Source organism: Electrophorus electricus, chromosome 23, assembly GCF_041902795.1.
Source record: "Electrophorus electricus isolate QZ-2024a chromosome 23, ASM4190279v1, whole genome shotgun sequence".
NCBI lineage: Eukaryota > Metazoa > Chordata > Actinopteri > Gymnotiformes > Gymnotidae > Electrophorus > Electrophorus electricus.
Genome location: NC_137519.1, coordinates 11755352 through 11779051, shown reverse-complemented (window position 1 = coordinate 11779051; position 23700 = coordinate 11755352). Strand labels below are relative to the sequence as shown.

At 47.2% G+C, this 23700-nt stretch overlaps 1 protein-coding gene across 3 annotated transcripts in view; it reads left to right on the top strand.

Moving 5' to 3' along the window:
• mettl15 (methyltransferase 15, mitochondrial 12S rRNA N4-cytidine) overlaps window positions 1-23700 on the top strand; it is a 52593-nt gene that overhangs the window by 25443 nt on the left and 3450 nt on the right. For 2 of the 3 annotated variants that reach the window (XM_035521102.1, XM_035521103.2), the window contains exons 3-5: window positions 4005-4141; window positions 13447-13638; window positions 16573-16751. In XM_035521102.1, coding sequence (XP_035376995.1) covers window positions 4005-4141; window positions 13447-13638; window positions 16573-16751 — 508 coding nt within the window. The remainder of the gene's footprint in view (window positions 1-4004; window positions 4142-13446; window positions 13639-16572; window positions 16752-23700) is intronic. The other variant, XM_081706248.1, reaches the window with a different exon arrangement.

Sequence of the window (23700 nt, the reverse complement as noted above, 5' to 3'; positions counted from 1 at the left end):
AAAAAGGGAGAGACGACAGGAAGAAGAGTAATGAAACTGTCTCCATTTCTTAAGCAGCCGTAAGGGAAGAATCTACAGGAACATGGTACAGTCAAAGGAGGTTCCCTGCTAGTCATTCCTCTCCAATAAGTCATTTACAGCTCTGCTTTGTGAGGACATGTAGTTAAGTTGTACTGTGCAGTGGCTGGATTGTGTGTCTTCCCTAACGAGCCCAGCTGCCCCTACCGGTCCCTTTTCCAGCTCTTGGGCCCATTTGCATTTACATTTTGGGCATTTGGCAGACACTCTTGTCCAGAGCAACTTACAGTTTCAAGCGTGATACAGAGGTAGGTGAATGTAGTATCAGGAGTCTTGCCTAAGGACTCTTATTGGTATAGCATGGAGCACTTGCCTGGATGGGGTTTGAACCCCGCTCACCCACAGGAGAGGACTGTTACCCATTACACCAACTCTGTTTCTGCTATTCTTGCCTTATAATCCTCTTCTTCTCTCAATCAGGAACCAGGCCTTTTCAGCAACTGACAATTCCAACCAGGTTTGCAGTTTGTTTGCAGTGTTTTTTTTCTCATATATCTTCCCTACTCTTATTTTCATATTCTTTCTCTCTCTCTCTCCCTCCCTCCCTCCCCGTATTGAATGGAGCGGCGGGTGAGCTGCTGCTCCTAGGTGTGAGTCATCACACTGGCCCATTCTCCCTCCCCATCTGCTGCCCGAGTCCCAGACACGAGCGGGAGACTCAGCCTCTCCAGCATCGATCACCTCCTCGACCGCTTGCACATGTGTGCACACATACGCACACATGCACATGCACACACATCTCCACTGCCTTCACTATCGATCCCTGTGCTTAACATTTTTCCTCTTGTTTTCTTCTCTGGCTCTCCCTGCCCCCACCCCAACCGACAAACATTAGTGGTGTGTTCCAGGGCACAAGAGGTCAAACCTTAGAAATTTTTCTAATAAGAAATTTGTAATTGTGCTTTATTAACACAGGACTCTAGAGCAGAGGTTGTATGACCCTGAAATGTCCCTTCCGCCTTCCATGGACCAAATGGGTTTGTTTTCCTGTCAGTTTTTGTTTATAATAACATTTGAATTAGGAGCCCTTACATGAGTCAGTGCTTGGGGAATAATGTTGGAAGCACCAGACAGACCAGGAGCAGCCTAAGAGATAAAGTTGTAAAGCACGACTGAAAACCAAGGCTGCGCTTCTCCAAGGCTGGCCATTCTACTACCTTCCATTCAATGGTTTATAGATGCTGCCTGATTGGTTGATTTTCTGGATCTTGGGAATTAACAGGAGATCAAAGCACCATTCGCTTTTGGAACACTGCACGTGGAACCAGCGGAAGGGCTGATATCAAAGTTGTAGGAGGTAGAAACTGTTCAGTGGGAACCACATTTAGCCCAATATTCCACTTGCGTTTGCTACCGCCATTGATTAAAGTAGGAGGTATTTAGTTGCCTATTGTTCTCTTGGTGTTGAATCTCCACTTTAGCGTCTAGAAGCGTGAGCTGGAGTGTACTTCCCTGCATGTGAAATTCATTTTAATTTCTAAATTTGTTCGTCTGAAAGGAGAGGCGCCTTCGTGGCGAAAAGAAGCAAAGGGACATGACAATTTCACGGTTGCTATGGACACAGAGCAATAAGGGCAGGGCGGTGCGTCACGATTGCGAGTCTGACCTCACGCAGGGGAGTGTAATGAACAACACATACATCCACCATCCGCTGGCGTGCCAATCAGCTCAGGGAGTGCTCCGACCGTTTGCTGGGAGAGCAGGAGAGAGGGGGTGGGAAGACTGCAGAGAGGAACTACGTGCAGAATGAAACGGAACAAGAGGAGCGGCTGTCGGGCTCTCCCAGCCCGGAGAGACGTCAGCGTGAAGACGCCGCCGAGGCCCTCGAACGCCCGCCAGCCCGCCTGCCACAGATCAATAAAGGGGAGTTAAATGCGCATGTGTGCGCTCTTACACAAGTGGCCACTCTCGCCTGGAGATCAGCTCCTCTGAGTGAGAGATCGAGGTGCAGGAATAAAACCTTGTGTTCAATGACAACGCACAAAATCATTTGGTAATTTGTGGAGAGAAACAGTAGTGTCCAGTGGGGTATGGCCTATGGTGAAGGTGGAGGGCTGGCATCTGCTGGCGGCCTGCAAGCATCGGAGGTTCAGGTGTTCGATACTAGAGGAGAAGAAACGAAGCTTTGGGGCAAAATGTAGTTAAGGCCTTGGTAACGAGATTCCCCAGCTTGGTAGGGGGAAGGGTTCCCCCCCCACCCCACCCGCTCTGATCTGAGTCTTTCATTGGCTCACTTTTTCCTGTACTGTCAGAGAACATACTTTGACAAAATATTCTGAACAAAAAAACTGTCAACAGTACTTTTCACAGGAAAACGTCTATGATGCAGAAATGCTTCACTTGTACAGCTGGTTAAGGGCCCTTGTTTTATATACACATACAGACACACACACACAAATACACACAAAGCTCAGTCACCAGTTTTGAAAGGTTAGTATATCAGCAGGCAGTGTACAGTGTTCCCTGCATAGTTGAGGGAAGAGGTGGACCAGGACCAGGAGCCTCAGATGGACCAGGAGCCTCAGATGGACCAGGAGCCTCAGATGGACCTGGAGCCTCAGATGCTAATTGTAAATATTTGTCCCAAAGAAGGTTTTTCTTTTTTTTCTTGTGGGGGGCACACTATATCATTATATCATGGCTGTTAGAGGTGATGGGCTTCAGGTCCTGGGAACATGCACAGGTGCAGCTCTCAAAACCCAGGGCTTTTATTCCCACCAGGAGAGACCATGACTCATGCATTGACTTTTGGATGAGAACAAAGGGCCTTGTCTTGGGAGTGTGTGTGTGTGTGTGTGTGTGTGTGTGTGTGTGTGTGTGTGTGTGTGTGTGTGAGACACACACACAGGGTAGGGGTAGAGGGAGAGCGTGAGGGAGACAGAGTAAGAAAGTGAGAAAGTGGGTGAAATGCACAAATGCGTTTTGTAAGCTCTTGGTGAGCTTTTCACGCCAGCCCATGATGCTCAGCCAGTTCCTGTCCCATTGTGGATCAGCCGTAATGGATGCTGGGGCTGTGTGAAGCAGACCTTCGATTTCAGTGGGGAATTATTTTAACTGTTATTTTAATAGTAAAATGACAAAAAAAAAGAATGCTTTGATGAAGTATCTTAGACCAAGCACTTCAATTAAGCAGTCGGTGTACAATGACTAATTTAAAATATTCAATTTAATATTTAAAAATTAAATATTAAAAATTAGTCAAGTTGATGGGGAAGAACACATGACTTATGACCTCTTTGGCAGAAGTACCAGGAGCATTATATTTATATCAGAGTAAAACTGAATTATGCTTGATTAAATCAGTCAAAATTGACATCAAGATCAATGAAAGCCAGTACCAGTTAAGGACTCGAAACTCAGTCGGCTTACCTGCTAATGACAAGGTCTTTGTCTTTGATGCCTCTGCCAGAAATGTTGGCATTAAAAATGCTGCCTGTATGTTGGATTGTCAGCTGTTAGTCTCACAGTTTTACGTTCTCTCTTAATAAGGATATAACTAATCTCTGAAGCTCTGCAGGTGAACTGGACTAATATATTGGAAATTGGAGAAGTCTTGGATAGAGTTGTTGCTAATTTTAGTTGTTGTCAATGTACTGCAAATCATGTATCAAGTGTAACTCAAATTCAAATGCACTTCTGTAGTTGATGATGTTCTGTTTTAACTCAAGTAACGTAAGATTGCTTTGAGAACCGAGGTTCTTAATCCAACCCTCAGACAGTTCACATTTTAATACTGTTCCAGGTCCCAACGCTCCTTGGCCAGGTAATCCAAAGATCTGCAGCCCTTATGACCTGGGTCAGGTGCAGGAATACCTGGAACAGAGGAAACTGGCCTTGGGATCCCTGTGGTGCCAAGAACCTGTGCTGCATGAATTCTTACTAAACGTTCCATTTCAGCGACCTCTCTCATGTCCTTCTTGGAACAGGTCTTTCTGGACCTGACCTTTGGGGGCGGAGGTCACAGTAAGGCCATCCTGCGGTCTGTTCCAGGCGTGACTGTGGTCGCCGCGGACCGCGACCCCGTGGCGTTCCGTTTGGCGCAGAAGCTTGCAGAAGAATACCCGTGAGTTTAGTTATACTTTCACTGAAATGCTCCCTGACTGTTGCACTGTCGTCTGTCAGTTTCACAAGTGTCTCTTAATAAGCACATAATGAGCCTGTCTCTTACCACCAGTGTTTGAGGTTGGTTGCATTGCTTAAGGGAGTGATGCCGTCCTTCATAAACTATGTAATTTAATCATCGGTTGGGGGAGGGAAATCTCGATCTGGTTCAGGCTGACAATCAGATCAGTTGGCTCTGGTCACATGCAAAACAGATGCATGTTACGTCTTGAGTGATCCCTAAATTAGTGGCCCTTCTAATGTGTGCATTTCTTTGCTGCTTTGCTACGTCACTTAAGTCTCGTAGAAACACTGGAATAAATGCCCAGTGCTGCATTAGCACTGCCTTTATGTAGAACTTAATTAAATCCAGGATGGTAGGAGCTTAGTGGCTGTTTGCCCATTGTACACAGGCACCGCATTCATCTTCAGTAGCGAGGCTGTAGATGGACGATAAGTCTTTCCCCCATCTTCACACCCACTGCTGGCCTCCATCGGAGTCTATATCACTTAAGTAGCAGCCAGGGCTGCTCTGTTTGCGGAGGTCCAGAAACTCTGCTCTCACCTACGCTCGGCCGAGAAGCCCCGGCGACTCGTTTGTCAGTGGGGGCCCAAGGCTTCGGTGACAGGGAGAGACATTGCCACCCACGCAGGATCTCCCAGCTTCCTGTTTGAGGGAGAGGAGGATGATGAGGATAGGAGAGGGAGAAAAAGAAGAGCGACTAAGAGAGAGAAATGGTGTTTAATAAAGGGGAGGCGAAGGGAGAAGGCGTGGGGCCTTGCATGTGTTTGTGTGTGTGTGTGTGTGTGTGGATGGCGTGAGCGAGGGAGTACATGAGGGCGGATGGAAATGAGATGTTCCTGATTCTGCGGCGTGGGCTGAAGCTGCTTCTTTACGTCGATTCTGGGGAAACCTGTCTCAGGGGAACTGCTGCAGCTACTGAAACACATGTGAGGGAGGGAGGGAGAGAGAGAGAGAGAGGGAGAGGGAGGGGGGGTGGAGGCAGAAAGGAGAGAGAGAGAGAGAGAGAGAGAGAGAGAGAGAGTGAGAGAATATTAGGACAAGCCATTCTGTCAGCAGCGATATATACCCCGACAGTGAGGCCCTCGACTCCCACTCGTGCGAGGGGTGAGAGGAGCTGAAGAAATCTAGCAATTAGCCAATCGTATTGCAGGCCTGTGTAACAGGGCCAGACAACCCACGCACCCCCTGCACAAGGCACAACCTCTTCTCTTCTCTTCTCTTCTCTTCTCTTCTCTTCTCTTCTCTTCTCTTCTCTTCTCTTCTGTCTTTGTTTTACTTTTTTTCTTTCCTCCTCTAATTTTTATAATTCTCTCCATTTTCTTAACTCTTCACCTCCCAGTCACCGGTCCTTGTTCTCCTCTGCATGGGTTTTCCTATTGCTCATATTATCCCATCCTCTCCTCCACTCTCCTCCTTCCCCAGAGTTTACGGGCAGAGAAGATCCTCACTCAGAGCAACTCAGCCTGCCTTTTTGATGGTTTTCTTTTCTGCCCTCATATTTAATCAGATTTAATCAGACTAAAAGCAACGCACACCATCAACTAAACCACATCTGAGATGACAGCATTACTTTCTTTAAAAACACACGTGGGCACACATTGGCAAAAACACACCGTGTGCGTGCGTGTGTGTGTGTGTGTGTGTGTGCGTGCGTGCGCGCGCGTGCGTGCGTGTGTGTGTGTATTCTCCTGCAGCTTGCAGATGCAGCTACATATGAATACAGCTGCTGAGCAAGTGAAAAGTGGCGAGAGTGCTGTTAATTTGTGGCAGGTAATGAATGCGTAAATGCAGCTCGTCATGTGTGCCAAGCTCGCAAATGTAGTCATTCTGCGGCTGGCCAGAGCCGCAGTTTCCACCGGGACCTTGTGCTCCGTGTCGGGCCGGAATCTCGGCCTGTCATCTTTCTTTTATGCGTGGTTGCATCACAAAATGGCTGCGTCTTCCTGTTGCACGGCGTTCCAAGGCTGAGGCCAAGCCGCCAGTTTCTAAGCCAAATGGTGTTCTTTAAAGAGTTTACATCCTGCTCCTGTCCATCTGGGACCTGTTTGTGTGTGCGCGCACGTGTGTGTGTGTCTGGACTTGTTCTGTAGATATTTTCATCAGCGCTCCCCTGCTGATGGCAGTCAATCAGCCTCGTGCGTCTGGCCTGGATGATGTCTGCCCGGGGTGTGAGCATGCCCGCTCTGCCGCCGTGCAGACTTGGCTTGGTAGGGAGCGCTGTGCTACAGTTCCCACACACAGTACACGCTCCCACACCTGCCTGCACAGGGACTGCACAGTGAAACTCCACCTGATCATAGGCGTTAAGCTCATAGGTGTTATCTTCAGCAGAAATGTTTTTACACATCAGTGGGATAAAAATGAAATCATTTCTGCCATAATAAGAAATCATCCAGTCCCAGGCTTTGCACCTGCATTTTACACCCACTGTAAGCAAACATCTCTAATCTTCCCCTGCCTGTGATGAGAGGAATTTACAAACAGCATTTTTAGATGAGGTTACATGTCACATTTAATTATGCTGAAAGGAAGTAGCTGCTTTTTGCTGATTTTAAAGGGGACATCTGAACATCCACCCAGCATTATCAACTCACAGCGAGGCCGTTTTTCCACTCACACTTTTATGTAACCCTGACAACTAGCAGCTGTTTTGATCTTGTGGTTGGTTTCAGGTAGCAAGTCACTGATTTGCAGATCAACCGCTTGTATCCTTTTTTATTATAGACGCTTTAATTTAACTTATTCCTGAGACCCCAGAACGGTGCATGAGGCTTGTTTTCATCAAAACGGCCACTCCATCAAACAGTGGAGCGTGGTTTTACGTACTAGGCCTTCTTGAAATAAATGCTTACAGAAATATATTTAAGTATTTTCTACTTAAAGACCTATTTAATCTCAGTGTAATAAACTTAAGAAGCACAGTGGATTAAAAACCTTTCCTGTGATATTTAGGATTTGAGCTGACATGCCTGTTACACTGGTGTAAAATGTTGCCAGTTGCTTGCAGTTCAAAGCATGCTGCATGGGGCAGGGGCATCGTTCAAGGATTCCAGAACCTTCGGAGGCTCTGGCAAGAGCTACTGCTGCATCTGCGAATGTAAGGAGCCTCTGCCTTTCCCTACACCCGAGTGATGGTGTGTGCGCGTGGAGCCTGCCATTCTCACATGATCTCACCATCATGGGCTGTGTGGCTATAAATAGTCCCGTTCTTTTGAGCAATTAGAATGAATTTATTTGGAGCACGCACACACACACACACACACACACACACACACACACACACACACACACACACGTGCGCACGCATGCCGTCTCGTGCGCACACATATCTACGTGCTGAGATATTTAACACTTGCCGATAACACTAGTCCTGTTTTAATAAAATAAAGCGTGCCTTACATAAGACATTTTGGTCTCCCGATTCTGCGTTTATGGCATAAGAAAAGTAGTTAATTATTTACAATTGTTATGCAAGTGTGTTGCATATTCTCACATCATGCTGTGAGTAACCGAGCTATGGAGGGGGTTAGGAAACCCCCACAGTGTTTTTGGAGATGCAGGATGGGAGAATAGCACCGTTGGCTAACCCAGAGAGAGCGAGAGAGAAAAATGACTGTACATAAGCCATGCTGATGAAGATGCTCATAGATGCTTACTGGCCTAAGGCCCTGGTGATCTTTGATGGTTCAATTGTCGGTGACCCATGACTTTTTAGTGCTGCTGGTAGGTGCGTTATGGATAATTCTTGTGAATGGCATTCTTTGGAAGTCTAGAGGTGGGGCAGCTCTCTTCCGGTTAGCTGTGCATTATTCACTCGTTTGGCACGTGTCTGACTTCTTCGGCTTGCATTTGACTCAGAGTTTGGGCTCGCAGGTGTTTCTGATATTGGGCAGCAGACAAAGCAGACATTACAGCACTCGGTCTCCACCTCTGAGGCTCTGACATGCCACCTCCCATTCCTGCTGGGTTGCTAGGCGCTGTTACCATTCACGCGGTATCACGCAGAGCACAGGTACTCGACCGCATCCACCAGGTATTGGCTCCAAAACCCGATTCCACTAATGAGTTCACCTTGTCGACACGAGGGCAGTGCCCTAAAAGGACATGTTCCCACAGAAGCACTAATCTCCAGGAGACTCGCTGTTACCATGGAGGCCTTGCTGGCCTGTTTTAATGCTTTTTAACAATAATAATTTTATTTAATAAGCACCTTTCAAGACACTTAAGGACACTGTACAATATACCAACACACGATAAATCTCAATACTGGCTCACCCATAAGCAAGATGAAAAATGTAAGTTTTAAACCAATTTTGAACAAACCTCAACCGAAAAGGAAGCCTGTTCCACACCTTGGGACCAGATGTTGATGATATTCAGGCTATAGTACTGGTAAATGTTGATGTCATTATTTAGAACTTGGAAGACTAGGCAGTTATTATTGGATTATTGTCTTTGTATTACTCATTTGATGATTGGTAGGTCAAGGGTTTGGCTGAATCTGAAGTATTAAGTCTAGATATCCTATTCTAGTATTACGGTATTATTTGATGATGGTAAAGGGTGTACTGCAAGGGACAATTTGGGGGCTTCTTCCTCTTCCTTTTTTACAGTATATATTCATAGTTTTTTTTTAAATGTCAGTGATGAAAATTTGCACTTCAATCTTGATTATATTGTTATTTATTGTTCAGCATCGCCTCAAAATCTGGCTTTTGTAATTGAGAAGATTCTTTCAGCATTGTACAATACAGATGTTATACAGATATTAGTTTGAAATGTTGACACAACATTGCAAGGTCTGCATGTCGTAGCATTAGAGTGGAATTGAAGTCAGTCCCTCCATCATGCTTCATGGGCTTTTGATGTTGGCACACATTTTTTCTCCAAGCAATTGTCCAAAGGTTTTTAGAAGTGTTCACTGAACACTGCAGCATTAGTGCAGTCGCAAAGCCAGGGGAACGTGACGTGTTGGCATATTTGCCAGCCGGGGATATCCTGTATGTCACCCTCTCACATTTCCCATTGCATCCAGTTTTTATTAATTGGTCAAAACAAGGTTTTAGTGCATGTAGATAGAAAATCATGCTGCTTTCAGTTATTACAGCTTGCATCATTAGTTGGTTGAAGTGAACTACCGAGCACTGGTTGATTCACAATAACTTTAGCATAAAGGTTCAGACTTCACTTTCATGTGCTCTGATCCAGTCGCAACTGAAGTCGAGGCGGCCGGTTAATGTCTTGCTGTATTCAGTCATTTATTTAATGTGGATGGGCAATGCTGAGTAAAAGTCACATACTGCATAAACTAATAATTAATAAATATAACACTACCAAGTAGCAAGTTGCCATGGTCACTAGCACAGTGAGAAATTGTATGACTAGTGACTATTCTCATATGCCATAGGCAGAGTGGGTGAGGAAGAAACTGTGCGTGTATGTACGCGAGTTTATGGGTTCACACATTGTCAAATGAAGCCATCAAGCCATGCATCAAACACCCCACATAATGTCATTGGACGCAGATGTGTTATAAACACAGCAGGTTAGCAACTGTGACCGTCTGTGTCATGACAGTCCTTGTTCACGTCAACAGACATTTAGAAACCGTCGTCTTAAACAGCCACCCCGTGAGCTTTGCACGTTTTTATCAATCAAGCAATCAATTTTATTTCTGGAACACTTTTCTAAGGCAAAAACTACAGAGTGCTTCACAGTAAAGTAGTTTAATCAAAACAGGGCAATTCAAATTTTCGTAATGTCTTTTGTGACCTTTATAGTTGTATATAACTGTAATTTTTGTAACAGTACCAATGTTTTGTAACAAAATTTATTTCATTGGCATTGAGAGATTAGCTATGCGCCTTTGGCAACGTGTGTATTTTGTCAGTTTGGTTGGTGTCTCCTAGAGGCAGATGAGGGGTGGTGTGCCTAATCTAAGGTCCCTCAGGTTCAGAGTTCTTTTCTTATATGTGCTAAACAGATAAACAAGCATAATGGAGGATAAGATGTCTTCCCTTTACAAAGCACTCAGTTATGATTCATCAGACATACGTGGATTTTTCAAGGACATTCCTAAATGCCTTTTCAGTGCTGTTTTGACACAGAAAATGATGGTGTTGCATTCAGTGCTGAAGGTTTTTGTTAGACACATTTAATGCGTCAACATATTATAGGTACTTTTTCATAAGGTAGAACACGAAAATAAACAGCACCGATGATGAGCGAGGTTTTTCGGCGGGAAATGGTCTTACTTTAAAAATAGCCTTAAAAAAACAAGGACTTGAAAGAAAACCTGTGTGAAAGCATGGATTATTAGTGTTTTGTGTCACAGCATCCTGCGCGCCATTGGATTGGAGTAGCACCTTTGTTCAGTTTCATGGGTGGCCCTTGTCCATGTCGGTGGCAGGCTGAGCTGACTGGTGACAGGCTCAGGTCTTCAGACGCGCCCGGTGCGCACCGCCGTCTGCCTTTGGGGCTCCATGCTCTTGACGGGCGGAAGGTTCAGGTGGTGGTGGGGGCTTTGGCATTTGGAGGTGGAGGAGGCAGCGGAGGGGAGTGGCTCAGGGACTCTCTCCTTCTCTCGATTTAATCAGTGTTTCCGCTCAATTATTGATCAGCCAGTGTCAGGGCATGTCACCGATGCCTCCCTCCGCAGGTGAAATGAACGAGAGGTGCAGCAGGTTTTTCTCTCTCTCTTTCCTTCTCTTTCTCACACTCTCTCTGTGTCTTTGTCTCTTGCTCTTTTTTCACTCCCACTCTTTCTTGCTCTTTCTCTCACTCTCTTGCTGTCGCTCCCATACTTGTTCCCTCTTTCTCTCTCACTCTTTCTCGTGCTCACTCCCCGTCAGTTCTCACCCCCCTCACCTTACGCTCTTCCCAGGGTTGGGGAGTGAATACCTCTGCCTTGGTTACTAGCCCCAGCTGTTCCACCTTGGTGTGAGGTTTAAACTGGCTCGGCTTTGCTGTCACTAGCGGTCATGGATCGATCAGCGGTAATGAAGAAGCATTTACAGTTTATTACGTGAATGTGTTTCCTGGAGGATTTTCTGCATCAAATGGAAAAAAGCCCAACCTGCTGTCCTCTGCTCGGAGACCTTTGCCGTGAGGCATCAGAGCACCATATGAACACGCAGTGTAATGACACAGGCTTCTGCTACTGGCTAATGGTGTTTACACTCAGACAGTTATTATATCTTCCTCAGTCAGTGGAAAGAGAAGCGGCATGCTTGAAAAATGTTGCTAACGCTGGGTCTGTACACGGCGCGCAGGTCACCTGCGTGCTCTCAGATACAGTCTTATCTGGTGGAAAAGTTGTCTTCACTTTAGAGCATGTTATGGCCTAAAGGGGGTTAGAGGTCAACAGGCTCCTGGCTGAACGCTCAGCAAGGCAAGGTTGGAATCATAACAGCTGTGGCGTGGTCCTGCACATCAGCTCGGCAGTGGCGCAGCTTCCCTGGGTCTGACCACTCTCCTTACTGTTCAGTCACCTGGGGCTCCGGTTAGAGAGCTAACCAAAAGAGGCGAAAAAACAAAGCATCAACATGTTCAGACGAGACTAGAGGATCCTCAGGAACAGGGGACCACGTCGGGGGAAGCCTAGCACCTCTGGGGTCTTCAGCTGGCAGCATATTGACATAGGAGAGGGAGGGGGACCCCTGTACCCGGCCCTGTCAGCTCTGTGTGTCAGGTTAAGACGCTTCGTCTCTTCTTCCGAAGCCAATGATCCATGGTGGGGCTGGGCCCAGGGCTTACCGCCCCCGCCGAGAGCACTGCGTGGGTGGGCAAGAGAATGCCTCGCTATAGATTTTCCAGAACATTAATGAGGATGCTGAGAAAGAGGGTGGGGGGGGGGGGGGGGAGACAGAGAGAGGGAGAGACTACTAATCGCCAGCGTAGGGGAGCAAGGGAAACCCAGGCCGTGGGCGCGGAGTTGCCGAGCTGCTCCCTTGCCCTTCATCTTTCAGCTGGCTTGGTGGGCGTACGGGCAAAAGAGTCGCGTGTGGGAGGGGAGGAGAACCTCCGTGTGCGCAGGACAGGGAGGCGGAGGCGGGGGTGCTTTCGGTCCTCCTCTACTCTGTTGGGGAGGGGTTGGCGGAGGCACTCCGGGACGCAGCGCTGATCGGAGCAGAGGGCGGGGCCTCCTCTTCACTTGTTGTCCTTTTCCTCCTCCTCCTCTCCGACGTTTGCTCCGATATGGCGCTGCTTACCCGGGTCGTGTCGCGCGCCAGCCACAAGAGGTCATGTAAAAATGGATAGCTCCTAGAGAGAGAGAGAGAGAGAGAGAGAGAGAGAGAGAGAGAGAGAGAGAGAGAGAGAGAGAGAGAGAGAGAGAGAGAGAGAGAGAGAGAGAGAGAGAGAGAGAGAGAGAGTTATTACAGGGGAGAGGTAGAGGTGGCAAGGTGGTCTTAACCTATCGGCCCCTGCTGGAACATCTCACGTTGAGGATTGGGCTGATCTAATCGTCCGGCAGCCGCTCGCTTGCACATTTCTTTGCTTTATAATAAGTATGTGCTTGCCAGAGGAATGTAGGAAATGAACACAAAGGCATAGAGAGAGAGAGAGAGAGAGAGAGAGATAGATAGATAGATAGATACCCGGACGCCCACATGTCCATCTGAATGATTAAGAATGAAAAGGAGTCCACGTCAGCACGCACGTCACTTCACCACCTCCACTCCCAACCCCAAATAAAATGCGCTCCAGCCGCATGCCTGGTCCCATACCACTCATCCACACAGCGGCGTACGGACACGCACGCTTTCTGGCACATGCGCGTGGAGCTTGTGCCGTGTGAACTAGCTCACGTGCTGCAGCAAATCTCTCTGCTCCCCCCACGCCCCACCCATCTCTACCCCGTCTCTGCGTCTCCAAGGTGATAAACAAATGGAATGATATTTTGTTACCTTCCCAGTGGTATGCACATTGTGATTTCTTTCTCTTCCCCTTTCCCTCTCTCTCTCTTGCAATGGTTTATCAACTGTAGTAGTTGCAGACACCCACTAGGGCCTTAGCAACAGGATAACCAGCTACAGAGTGTATTCACAGTGCACCTGTCACACTCTTCCTCAGATCCAGACCCAGTGCATGTGCAGGCTGGTTTCTCCTCTGAACTTAGCTCAGAGGTCTCTGACATTCACTGCCTCTGTTCCCTTTCTTACCCAGTCCCTGCCTCTGTCTCTCTCTCTCTCTCTCTCTCTCTCTCTCTCTCTCTCTTTTTGCGTGTGTGTGTGTGTGTGTAGGGGCCAGGTGAGGCCTGTGCTAGCGCGGTTCAGTCAGCTGAGAGAGCTGCTCCCCAGCCTCGGCCTGGCCGACAGCGGCCTGGACGCTGCCCTGCTGGACGCCGGATGCTCCTCCATGCAGATGGATGTTGCGGTGAGAGGCTTCTCCCTCAGCAAGGATGGACCGCTGGACATGAGGATGGATGGAGACAGGTGCCATGCCGGAGTTCACGTTGCTTCTGGAGTTTATGATAGGAGCTGACGATAGGAGCCCAGCCAGCTGCAGAGGGGAATGCTTTTTGAAGTTCTGTCTCAGTGAGATGTTACCCATCATCAATTTCAAGTATGTTACGCATGTGGGCCTTACCCATGTTTGCTGTTAGGGTAGGACCCCAGAATAATTCTTGTCTCATGAACATTTAAGTAGGCTAGACATTATTTAGTGTTGCCTAATATTCCTTCATAGAGTGTGATTACTTTATACTATATAGACCAGCTGTAATGAACTGGAATTATGTTGTAAATTGCAGGGAATATTTCATCCCTATAAGTGGTCTTTCAAGTTCATCTCGTCTGGCCATTTAGAGCGTCTGCGAGAGTTTCAGGGCGATAGCAGGCGTACAGTGTTCTGTATGGCCGTTGGACCTGATCTGTCCACCTTGGCCACCAGAGACCAACTTTGTGCACAAGTGGACAAACTAGCTAATGAAAAACGTTCTTTGTGCATTATGCCTTGGTAGTGTGCAGTGAAGCACTTCTGAGTTGTGCCGTCCCTCCACCGTAGCCGTAGGACATCTAAGCTGCTTGGCGCGGTGTGTAAATACGGTATGTTAAAGTGTCAACTCTGCCATGTTGGATGTCAGGCGTCTTCTCTTCAGTGTGTAAGAAGAGGTAGATGGGAGAGGGAGCAAAGAGAAACGTTGTGAGAGAGAGAGAGAGAGAGTGTGTGTGTGTGTGTGTGTGTGTGTGTGTGTGTCTGTGCGTGCGCGAGGGAGAGAGACAGACGGACAGAGAAAGAGTGAGAGAGACAGAGAGAAGGCATGCGAGTGTAATGTCCCATATTTTAAACATTTAAACACCACGGCTGTTCGGTTTCTGTCGAGTTTCAAGGTAATCCAGCTGCCCACACGTAGGGGGGTGTTTCTAATGAAGAGAAAACCCCCTCACAAAGAAATAAAGAAAGAAAGGAACAAGCTCGACATCATCAAGCTGCATACCTCAAAAGGCGCGTACACAAAAATGAACAGAAGGAAAAGGATCGCATGTCATGTGTGCCGTTTCCCAAACCTGTATGCTAAAGGCAGCATCCATACACTGTTCCAGAATGTTACTGCATATTGAGTATGTAACATTTTGCCTATATATTAATTATGAGCAACCACAAATTATGAGCACACAGCAGTATACTTCCATGAAGCTCAGTTGGCTAAAGGCAGCCCAAAGTGACTGAAAACCAGCACTGTTTTCTGGTGCTAATGATGGAAGCCCTGCACTCCGTTTTCTGTTAATGGTAGCCATTAGCTTTGTTTACATGTAAACAAAGGGGTCCTGCCATAATTAATATCCGTTCGTCTAACAAGCCCTCTGTTACTCGCTCCTTTAATGTCCCCCTTGTTTATTTGAAGAATGGATGCAGGCCTCTAACTTTTATCAAGAAGTCTCTGAGAAGTTTGCCACTGATAATGAACTGGGTAACCCACCCACCAGGGCTGACTCCAGAATTATTCCGGGGGCGAGATGGAGTGGTGGGAGAGATGGAGAGAGAGAGAGCGAGAGAAGTCGAGGTTTATAACTGAGTGGAGTGACAGACGCAGGCCTTGCCCATAGTGCAGATATGCTAATCCTTACTGCGTCTGACGGCAGCTCAGACTTTCAAGGCCGCGTGGTGATCTCATTCTGCCTGCGCTGACCTTGCGCGGGAGAGGGGGTGGGGCTTCGTGCTTCTCTATGTTCGTAGCTGACTGACGCCTCCGAAGCTTTTCTCTGCGCCCACTGCAGCCATGGGCTTGTGATGCCGAAGCCGTCGCCAGCTACACACCAAAGAAGAATCCTGCTTCGCTCTGTCAGAGAGGTGGGCGGGGCCCGTGCTTCAAGGCTTCCTGGCAGATCAAGATTAGCTTTTCCCTCCAAGAAAAACGTGAGGGATCTGTGGGGAATGAACATTTGCTTATGAGTTAGGTGCAGTGGTGAATCAACAGAGATAAAGTTTAGTTGGTACACTTTTCACTTGTGGCCTGCAAGCTAAATGAAGCATTTTATTACCCAAATGGGCAGAAAATGGGCAATTATGGCTAATTTTGTCCCCCCTACAGAAAAATGTCATCAGGTTGTTGAGTTCATCTTGGTTAAACAAGGTCAGAATCAACTTTGATCAGGTCAGAGGTCCTGAGTCTATAATAAGGTGAACTTCAAGCAAAATTCTGATACTTTTCCTAAGATTAGTAGGCATCTTTCTTCCATTTGCTTTACAGCTTGATTAAACCTTGACTCAGTTTAAGGCTTTGATCATTTAAAAATGATGAATAAAGACAAATGACATGGTGCAGTCTCTGTTTAAGCAAGTTTAGCGTGGTAAGTGTGAAATATTTATTTACCGGCTACCCATGTTCAGTGTGTGCATTTTAGTGTGTCTGTCTGTCTCTCTCTCTCTCTCTCTCTCTCTCTCTCTCTCTCTCTCTCTCTTTTGCTGTCTTTTTCTGTCTGTCTCTCTTTCTCGCCCCCTCCTCGCAAGTGATATAGGTGTACAGGCATAACTGCCATTTCAAGCTCAAAGACAAATGGACCAGGACTCTATTTTAGACATTTGGGTTTGGGATCTATATATTTGCAAACCACCACTTTCTCTCTCTCTCTCTCTCTCTCTCTCTCTCTCACACACACGCACTCTTTTTATAGATCTCGAGCCCACATCTCCCAGAGTGGGAAGAGAGGAAGAGAGAAAGAGGGAGGGAGGGAGGAATGGAGCGAGGGAGGGCTTTTTTTTCCCTCTTTCTTTCTTTTATTTCTTTCTTTCCTTTCCCTCCTTGCTCGCTCTCTCTCTCTCTCTCTCTCCCCCTCTCGCAGGCGTCTAAGGGCTGTCAGCCTTCGCTCCTGTCAGCGAAGGACCGTGACGTCAAGCGGCTTAATTGGGCTGCTCTTTGTGCGTAGGTACCCCGCCATGCCCGGCGCGGCTGACGCCGTCAACGCCTTGGATCAGCAGGCGCTCACGTCCGTGCTGGCCACGTACGGGGAGGAGCGGCACGCCAGGAAAATCGCAGCGGCCATCGCGCAGGCACGCAGCTTCCACCCCATCGTCCGGACGCAGCAACTAGCCCGCATCGTGGCAGGTAGAGACCCCCGCCTGCCACCCTCCAACCACACCACCCCTACCGCCCCTGGGATTAATTTCCCGTGCCATCTCGCACCACTCGAAAGCGACAGCAGCGAGACGGAGAGGGGCAGGGAGAGGGGAAATATTCATCCGATGTCTCCCTCCAGGACCTATTTGTCCTGGATCGGAGAGGGGGGGGGGGTAGAGAGGCGAATGTAATCCGTAATCAGTCCCCACCCCCTTTACGCAGCCCTCGTCTACCCGTTGGCTCTTCACTTTCCAATGAGTCTTATTAATAAAACACAGCAAGGCAAGAGAGAAGGGGGTTACCAACCTTTGGGGAGGGGGGGGGGTGTTTATTTTAATTTGTATTTGGCGTCTCTCCTTAGTCTCCTCCCTTTTCTTGTTTCTTTTTTGTCCCTCCACCCACCTATTTGTGTCCATCGCTGCACCTCCTCCCTCACGCACACCACACACGCCTCACGCGTCCTTGTGCACACACGCACGCCACGTTGCGACAGCTTCATGATGGTGCATGATATTATATTTATCGTACGCTTTGTTTTTCCACCACTGCTGTTTTTATAACCCCGTGCTGCTAAGGAGGTGAGAGGAGGATGGGGGAGGGAGGGAGGGAGAGAGAGAGAGAGAGAGAGAGGAGAACAGAACAGAAAGGGGCGGTTCGATGGATGACGGTAAAGCGGGGCCAGCGTGTGCGTCACAGTGGCAGAACAGGTGTGAGAGAGGGCAGTTGTTTCATCTCTTTTAAAAAGCCGAGCTAGTCAACACCAGTGCTTGTTCCCATCCATCCGGAAGGTCTTGACTCCCATGGGTCTCTTGGGAATGCCAGCGGGTTAGTGACACCATCGTTGCCCCGGGAAGCAAGTGACAAGGTGGAGGGAGGCAATGAGGGAGCGCGTGTGTGTGTGTGTGTGTGTGTGTGTGTGTGTGTGTGTGTGTGTGTGTGTGTGTGTGTGTGTGTGTGTGTGTGTGTGTGTGTGTGTGTGTGTGTGTGTGTGTGTGTGTGTGTGTGTGTGTGTGTGTAACTGGAAGCCACGGTGATGAGTATCTGGGGACTTCTTTCCCTATGCAGATGACTCTACTCCCATGATGCCTCTTTGCCCCTGCGTTTGGGGCTTGGCCAGCCTCTGCATCTGCCACCCCGCTCACACGAGCACTGGCCCTGCCCCATTCCTCCCCCATACAAAAGATCACTCTCCGCTCTTTCCTAAATCCTGGCCATGGCCACACTTGTCCCTCCCCACGTGTGTCGGCTGTGTACCTCCAAGCAGCAGCCCGCGCTGCTCTAATATTCCCACCAGCGTGGACCCGGCTGGACTGGCAGAAGATTACGCGGTGTCCAACGGGAGAGTGTCCCCTTGCCTCTTCCCTACGGCCGTGCGCGTCAGGGACCAGCCGGTATCGTAATAAGCCCCAGGCCTGCGGCCTGTTCACACCTACGGTAGCACTAACCAGTTACAGACAACCTCCCCTCACCAACCCTACCCCAGATGTCTGTGCCCTACTCACTGACATGCCTGTTTTTTAAAACCTATTTGACGTTGGACTTTTTGAATCAATTGTTGACCAGTTTTTGATAAATCACCAGTCAGGCCACAAGTTAAAAACATTAAGCAAAAAATATTAATGGGTATTTATTTATTTATTTATTTTTTAATTTTTTATTTTTTTTTTGATTATGCATATGAATGAATAAAACAAAGGTCATAGACATGGTCATGACAAACCAGCACAGCCTGCTTGATGACCTGGAAGCCAGCAGGTACTTTGGGCGTGAGGCGACTGCACGTGGGCGAGTTGGCATGCTTCGCACTTTTCCGCTTGGAAAAAAATGCAAATCTTAAAATTCTAAAATGTCACCTGATTGATTTGGCTCAAGGCTTTCACTGGTGCAGTTAAAGAATCATTTAGGCTCCCGGTCCTGTTAATATCATCGCGGGATGCTAATCAGCGCGGTATTGATCAGCGGCTGGAGTGCTGCCTCGTTGTAGCTCTGATGAAAATCGATCGTTCTGTTTCTTGCTCAGATTTCTTCTTGGTGCTGCCCAGACCTGCTCGGGCCTCTGTGACTCTTCTTGGAGTCTGTGGTAGCGAGACACGATCTTTGTTGCTACCCTTTACAGTTAGGCTGTAATAAGTTGTTTTTTTTTGTTTGTTTGTTTTTATGCTGTTTTGAGAAGACTCCTCCGGCAACTGCTCTGTGCATCCTTGGATGATGATGTAAATCAGGCGCTTAGCTCAGCCTGAGCCCAGCATCATCTCGGAGAGAGGGTTCGGTTCTTCCAGCAGTAGAGGTGCGTGAAGGGCCGGCCAGGCGATATCCTCTCTGACCGCGAGTCGCCTAGGGAAAGCGAGTCGCCATTGGGCGGGCCCACTGACCCGGCACACCGTCACACCTCACCTGCTTACGGCTGCCGGCACAGTTACTCGGATGGAAGTGGAGGGAAAAAGCAACAGAAAATCCTAATAACAGTCAATGACATGGAAAAGCCTCACTCCGCTGAGAGTTCCCCCACAGGCCAATGACAGCGTCTCAAACCCCTTTCGACGTTCATAATGTACTGTGTCCCAGCATGCATTGGGTCATCTATAAAGGGGGATTTATGAGCTAATAATAAGGCATTGCTCTTTGTGCATAAAACCGCCCAATGCCTTGACATGGTACACCGGCCCCGCCCCCATGTAAGGGCCCTTCCAGGACTTTCAGGAAACGCAGCATCAATCGGCACTGTCAACAGATATTACATCCTCCACGTGCCCGCTCGCAGGTGAACACAAGAATCATCCCAGGTTGGGAGTTAATGTTCAAATCTGCAGAAGACACACGAGGTAAATGAGAAGATGGAGGGCTTTCATTTTTTTCGCTCTCTCTCTCGCTCGCTCGCTCTCTCACCCTCTTCTTGATTTCTTTCCCAATGCTGTCTCCCTCATCTTCATTCATTTTATTTCAGAATAGGGATCCAAACAGAAATATGTAAGTTTGTCCATGAGACACAATCATCACGGATGAGTCATCACTTTGTCATAGCAAGGGATTCAGCCCTGTACTGAGGCCCCCGGCACACACGAGGAGGAGATGTGCATCAGGGTCAAACCCTGGAAGTAAATCAAAACTCTTTATCAGCTTCTTCTCATCGTCAGACCTGACTCAGGTAAGTACCTAAGTGACTGGCTCCACTTCTTCCTTTTTTTTTTTTTTTTTTTTTTTTGATCCTTGAAACCTGACAGGCAAACGAGACATTTATCAAAACAAAATCAAGAACGGAAAACCTGCACGTTCCATAAGGATTTTTTTTCCCGTTCTCTGCTTCCCGGTTTATAGAGGAGGGCCAGAACTGCATGCTACACGTGTAGACGCTGCCTTGGTCCGGTTCGCCGTGGCTCTGAACCGCTGGACATGTTACAGGCTGTAATTGGAAGGATTCCGCAGGACAGTTTTCTGCTTGTCCACCTCGCTCTGACACCTGGCGCCGGTGATGCAGCTCGGCTCTGGAGACAGTGTCAGGCCAGAGGTTGCACTGCATAACGGTCACTCTGAGTACGAACCAGAAGCAGGGCCTCTTGCTGACTTTGGAGTCAGAGTGCCTTCTGAATTACTGTGCAGCCTGGATGCTGTAACCCAGGGGCCCCTGGAGGAATATGGCATGGCCCTTTTAAAGGCTGTGCAGTAAGCCCAGGGCTTCTGGTGGGGATAAGCATGATGTGGCTCCTCTCTGCTCCACACATAGTAGCCTGCTTTCTCCATCCAAGCCTGTTACCTCTGTTCCATAGCCTCTATATTCCATGCCGTGACTCCCTTACAAGTCCTTGTTTTTTGTTTCGTCAGCACCTTTGTCAATCCTGTGGTGGAAAATCACGAAAAAAATTTAATAAATAAATACCCTTCAGTTTTGATACATTTTTGGCCATCATACACTTTATGGTCCTTAAGAAGCGTATTTATGAGATTTATTTTCCTGTAAATCAATTAAAGGCTAGTGATGTGACCCGCTGGTGTTTGTTTTAATTTGTTTTAAGCGGTCGGTTTAATCTAACAGCAATTGTAGTAATTCAGGCCAAGAATTTTATAACAAGAGCACAATCAGTTCAGCAACTTGATAATTCCGGCCATTGTTTGCGTGGAGAACACAGCATTAATGATGTAATGTAGCCTTGAATTTCAAATGTTGTCTGTAGTTCGCTGCAAGGGGCAACAGGGGATAATGAATAATAGAACAGTATGACAAAAGGAAAGAGGTCATTCAGTCTACAGGTTCGATTAAGAATTAGACTTCTATTCAAGCTAAAATGTGTGAGGGTAGAGCCTTATTCAAGACTGCCCTCTCTCTTCACTATAGTGGGGTGCCACACAATAATCAGCCTGACCTAAACAAGACATACTGCCAATTATCAGTTCCACAAGCAGTCGGGTGTTACCCACTAATCCCTCCCCTCTCACTGTAGACAGGCACTCAATTAGGTGCTCTCTATAGAGTTCCAGATAACACTCACATAATGTAATGCCTTATACTGGCTAGCCGTGTATGCGTGCGTGCGTACGATTATTAGCTACAATGAATGAAAAGTGTGTTATGGCTTTGCTAAGGCTAAAAATGCTAAAAGCTTTTTTGATTTTTTTACTTTCAGAACACGTTCATGTTTTAGCGTATATTTTAACAGTGTATTAAGGAAATGTATCCCTTTCCCTTTTCATTCCAACACTATGAGCTGTCAGAAAATTGTTTCAAAATATGTTGAATTTTATCCTCAACTTCAAGCTATTTTAGCTAAATAAAGAATGACACATTTTTGCTGGCTAAAAAACAATAAGGAAAGAGCTCTTTGATAAAAGAATCAGCCACTGAGTGACTCGCGTACAGATATATTCACAAGAGTTCATTTGACTCAGAGTTTTTAAAGGAAATTCACTCTGTGGCTCCATTTCAAAACTGATCTGTTTTACTTCATCGTCATAGCGATATCGAGAAATTGGTCAATTTGCATGTTGCCCTATGAATTTCACATGACAACATAACAGATAGTCATTGTGTTCTGGCTGACTTTGTACATGCCTGCTTGTTTGTTTGTGTGCTGTAGCCCACGCCCTCGGTTGGTCGTATTTGTGTGCTGGCGCCATCTGTTTCAGTGTAGGATCTCCTGCTCCTCTCAACCTAATTTCTCTCCTTCGCGTTTGTACACATACGCCCTGGTTCCTCGTGTCCTGCCGTTCTCTCCTTCGCCCTTCCCACGGTCCCATCTTCCTATCGTTTACTCCTCTGTCATTTTATTCTCCCCCAAATGTTTTTTTTCTTTTCTCCTTCTGTTTTTCTGCATCTCCACCCTGCTCTCCCGATGTCTTAAGAACAAGAACAGGAGACAGGTTGGGCAGGGGCCTGTGGTCTTATTGATTGGCTGGTGAGTCACTCGAGGTCAGAAGTGTTAGACGTTTGTGATGATACGTCTCTCACCAGCTCTCTGTCTGTCTCTCCTTTTCTTTTTCTCTTCTCTGCTCACAAATGGATCACCTGCCAGGGTAGTTGCTGAACCATGGCACGCTCAGCTTTTCTTGACCCTTGTTAGGCAGATGTGTGTGTCTGTGTGTGTCTGTGTCTGTCTGTCTGTGTGTGTGTCTTTGTCTGTGTCTGTCTGTCTGTGTCTGTCTCTGTGTCTGTGTGTGTGCGCGCGTGCGTCTGTGTGCGCGCGCGCGGGCGTGTGTGCGCGCGCGCGCGTCTGTGTTTGTGCGTGCGCGTCTGTGTTTGTGTGTTTGTGTGTGCGCGTCTGTCTGTGCGCGTGTGTCTGTCTGTGTGCGTGTGCGCGCGCGCGTCTGTCTGTGCGTGTCTGTCTGTGTGTGTGCGCGTCTATGTGTGCGCATCTGTCTGTGTGTGCGTGTGCACGTGTGCATGCGCGTGTGTGTGTGTGTGTGAGCGTGTGTGTGCTATGCGCTGTCAACAAAGACCTGGTACATCCTTCCTTTATTCTGTCCTCTGAGCTCTTAAGCACAAACAAACATGACCAGGAACTGCTGTTGTATACAAACCAAATGAGAAAACGGGTTGTTTTTTTTTGTTTTGTTTTTTTTGAGCTGCTAAAACGCTCCTTTCCTTCATCTCCATCAATCAACTGATTGGAGTATAAGTCTTATTTATGTGCCATGATGTCATCTGATCCATTTGGCAGACGAATGATGTATGAACTGTGTAGTAGCCTATGTGAAATATGATGTAATTTATGTTTAGTCTGTCAAATAAGCTTTTATGCTTAGGGTCAGTGCTTTTATGTTGAGACATTTCTCATTAATCTTAAAACGAAATTGATTTTGTTAATTTTTCCTACATTTGGCCATATATTATTGTTCTTTCCTTCGTTTTTATTTGCTATGAGAAACTGATTTACCGAAAGTGTCTTTATTTGATCCCACACCTTACCGAGTCGCATTCGTATCAGTCGAAATAGAATCCTGCCTCGAGATCAGCCATAATCAGACAGACCTGGAAATAAAGCTTTCTGTTCCCCAGCCAGGAGAAGGAGGAAATAAATCTTTTTGCAAACATAAATGGAAACTCCCACCTCGTTTCGAAAGGGTTTGGGAGCCTGTTGGGAGGCTTTGCAGTTGCTCGTTGGTTTATGGCGTGCCGCGGCTTCTGATTTCCTGAGACGTGTGCATTGTCAGCTAGCCGTCTGAGCTTAGGCAGGACGTCAGCCCACGTGTTTTCAGAGCCCAGTAACCCTTGCTGGCCCGTAAGAATGCGCTGTCTCTCCCCAGAAGGCTCCATTTTAAAGTATGCTTTGCTGCTTTGTTTATACAATGATTTTTAGCTTCATTTATTATTTATTTTGTTTTATTTTTATTTTTTGCTTTCTTAAGAGATTTTTGTTTTATTCAAACAGCACCATTATATTCTATATTAACCATGTGTAGTAATTCACTTTGTAGAATCAGAAAATCTAATGCTTTGTATAATGCT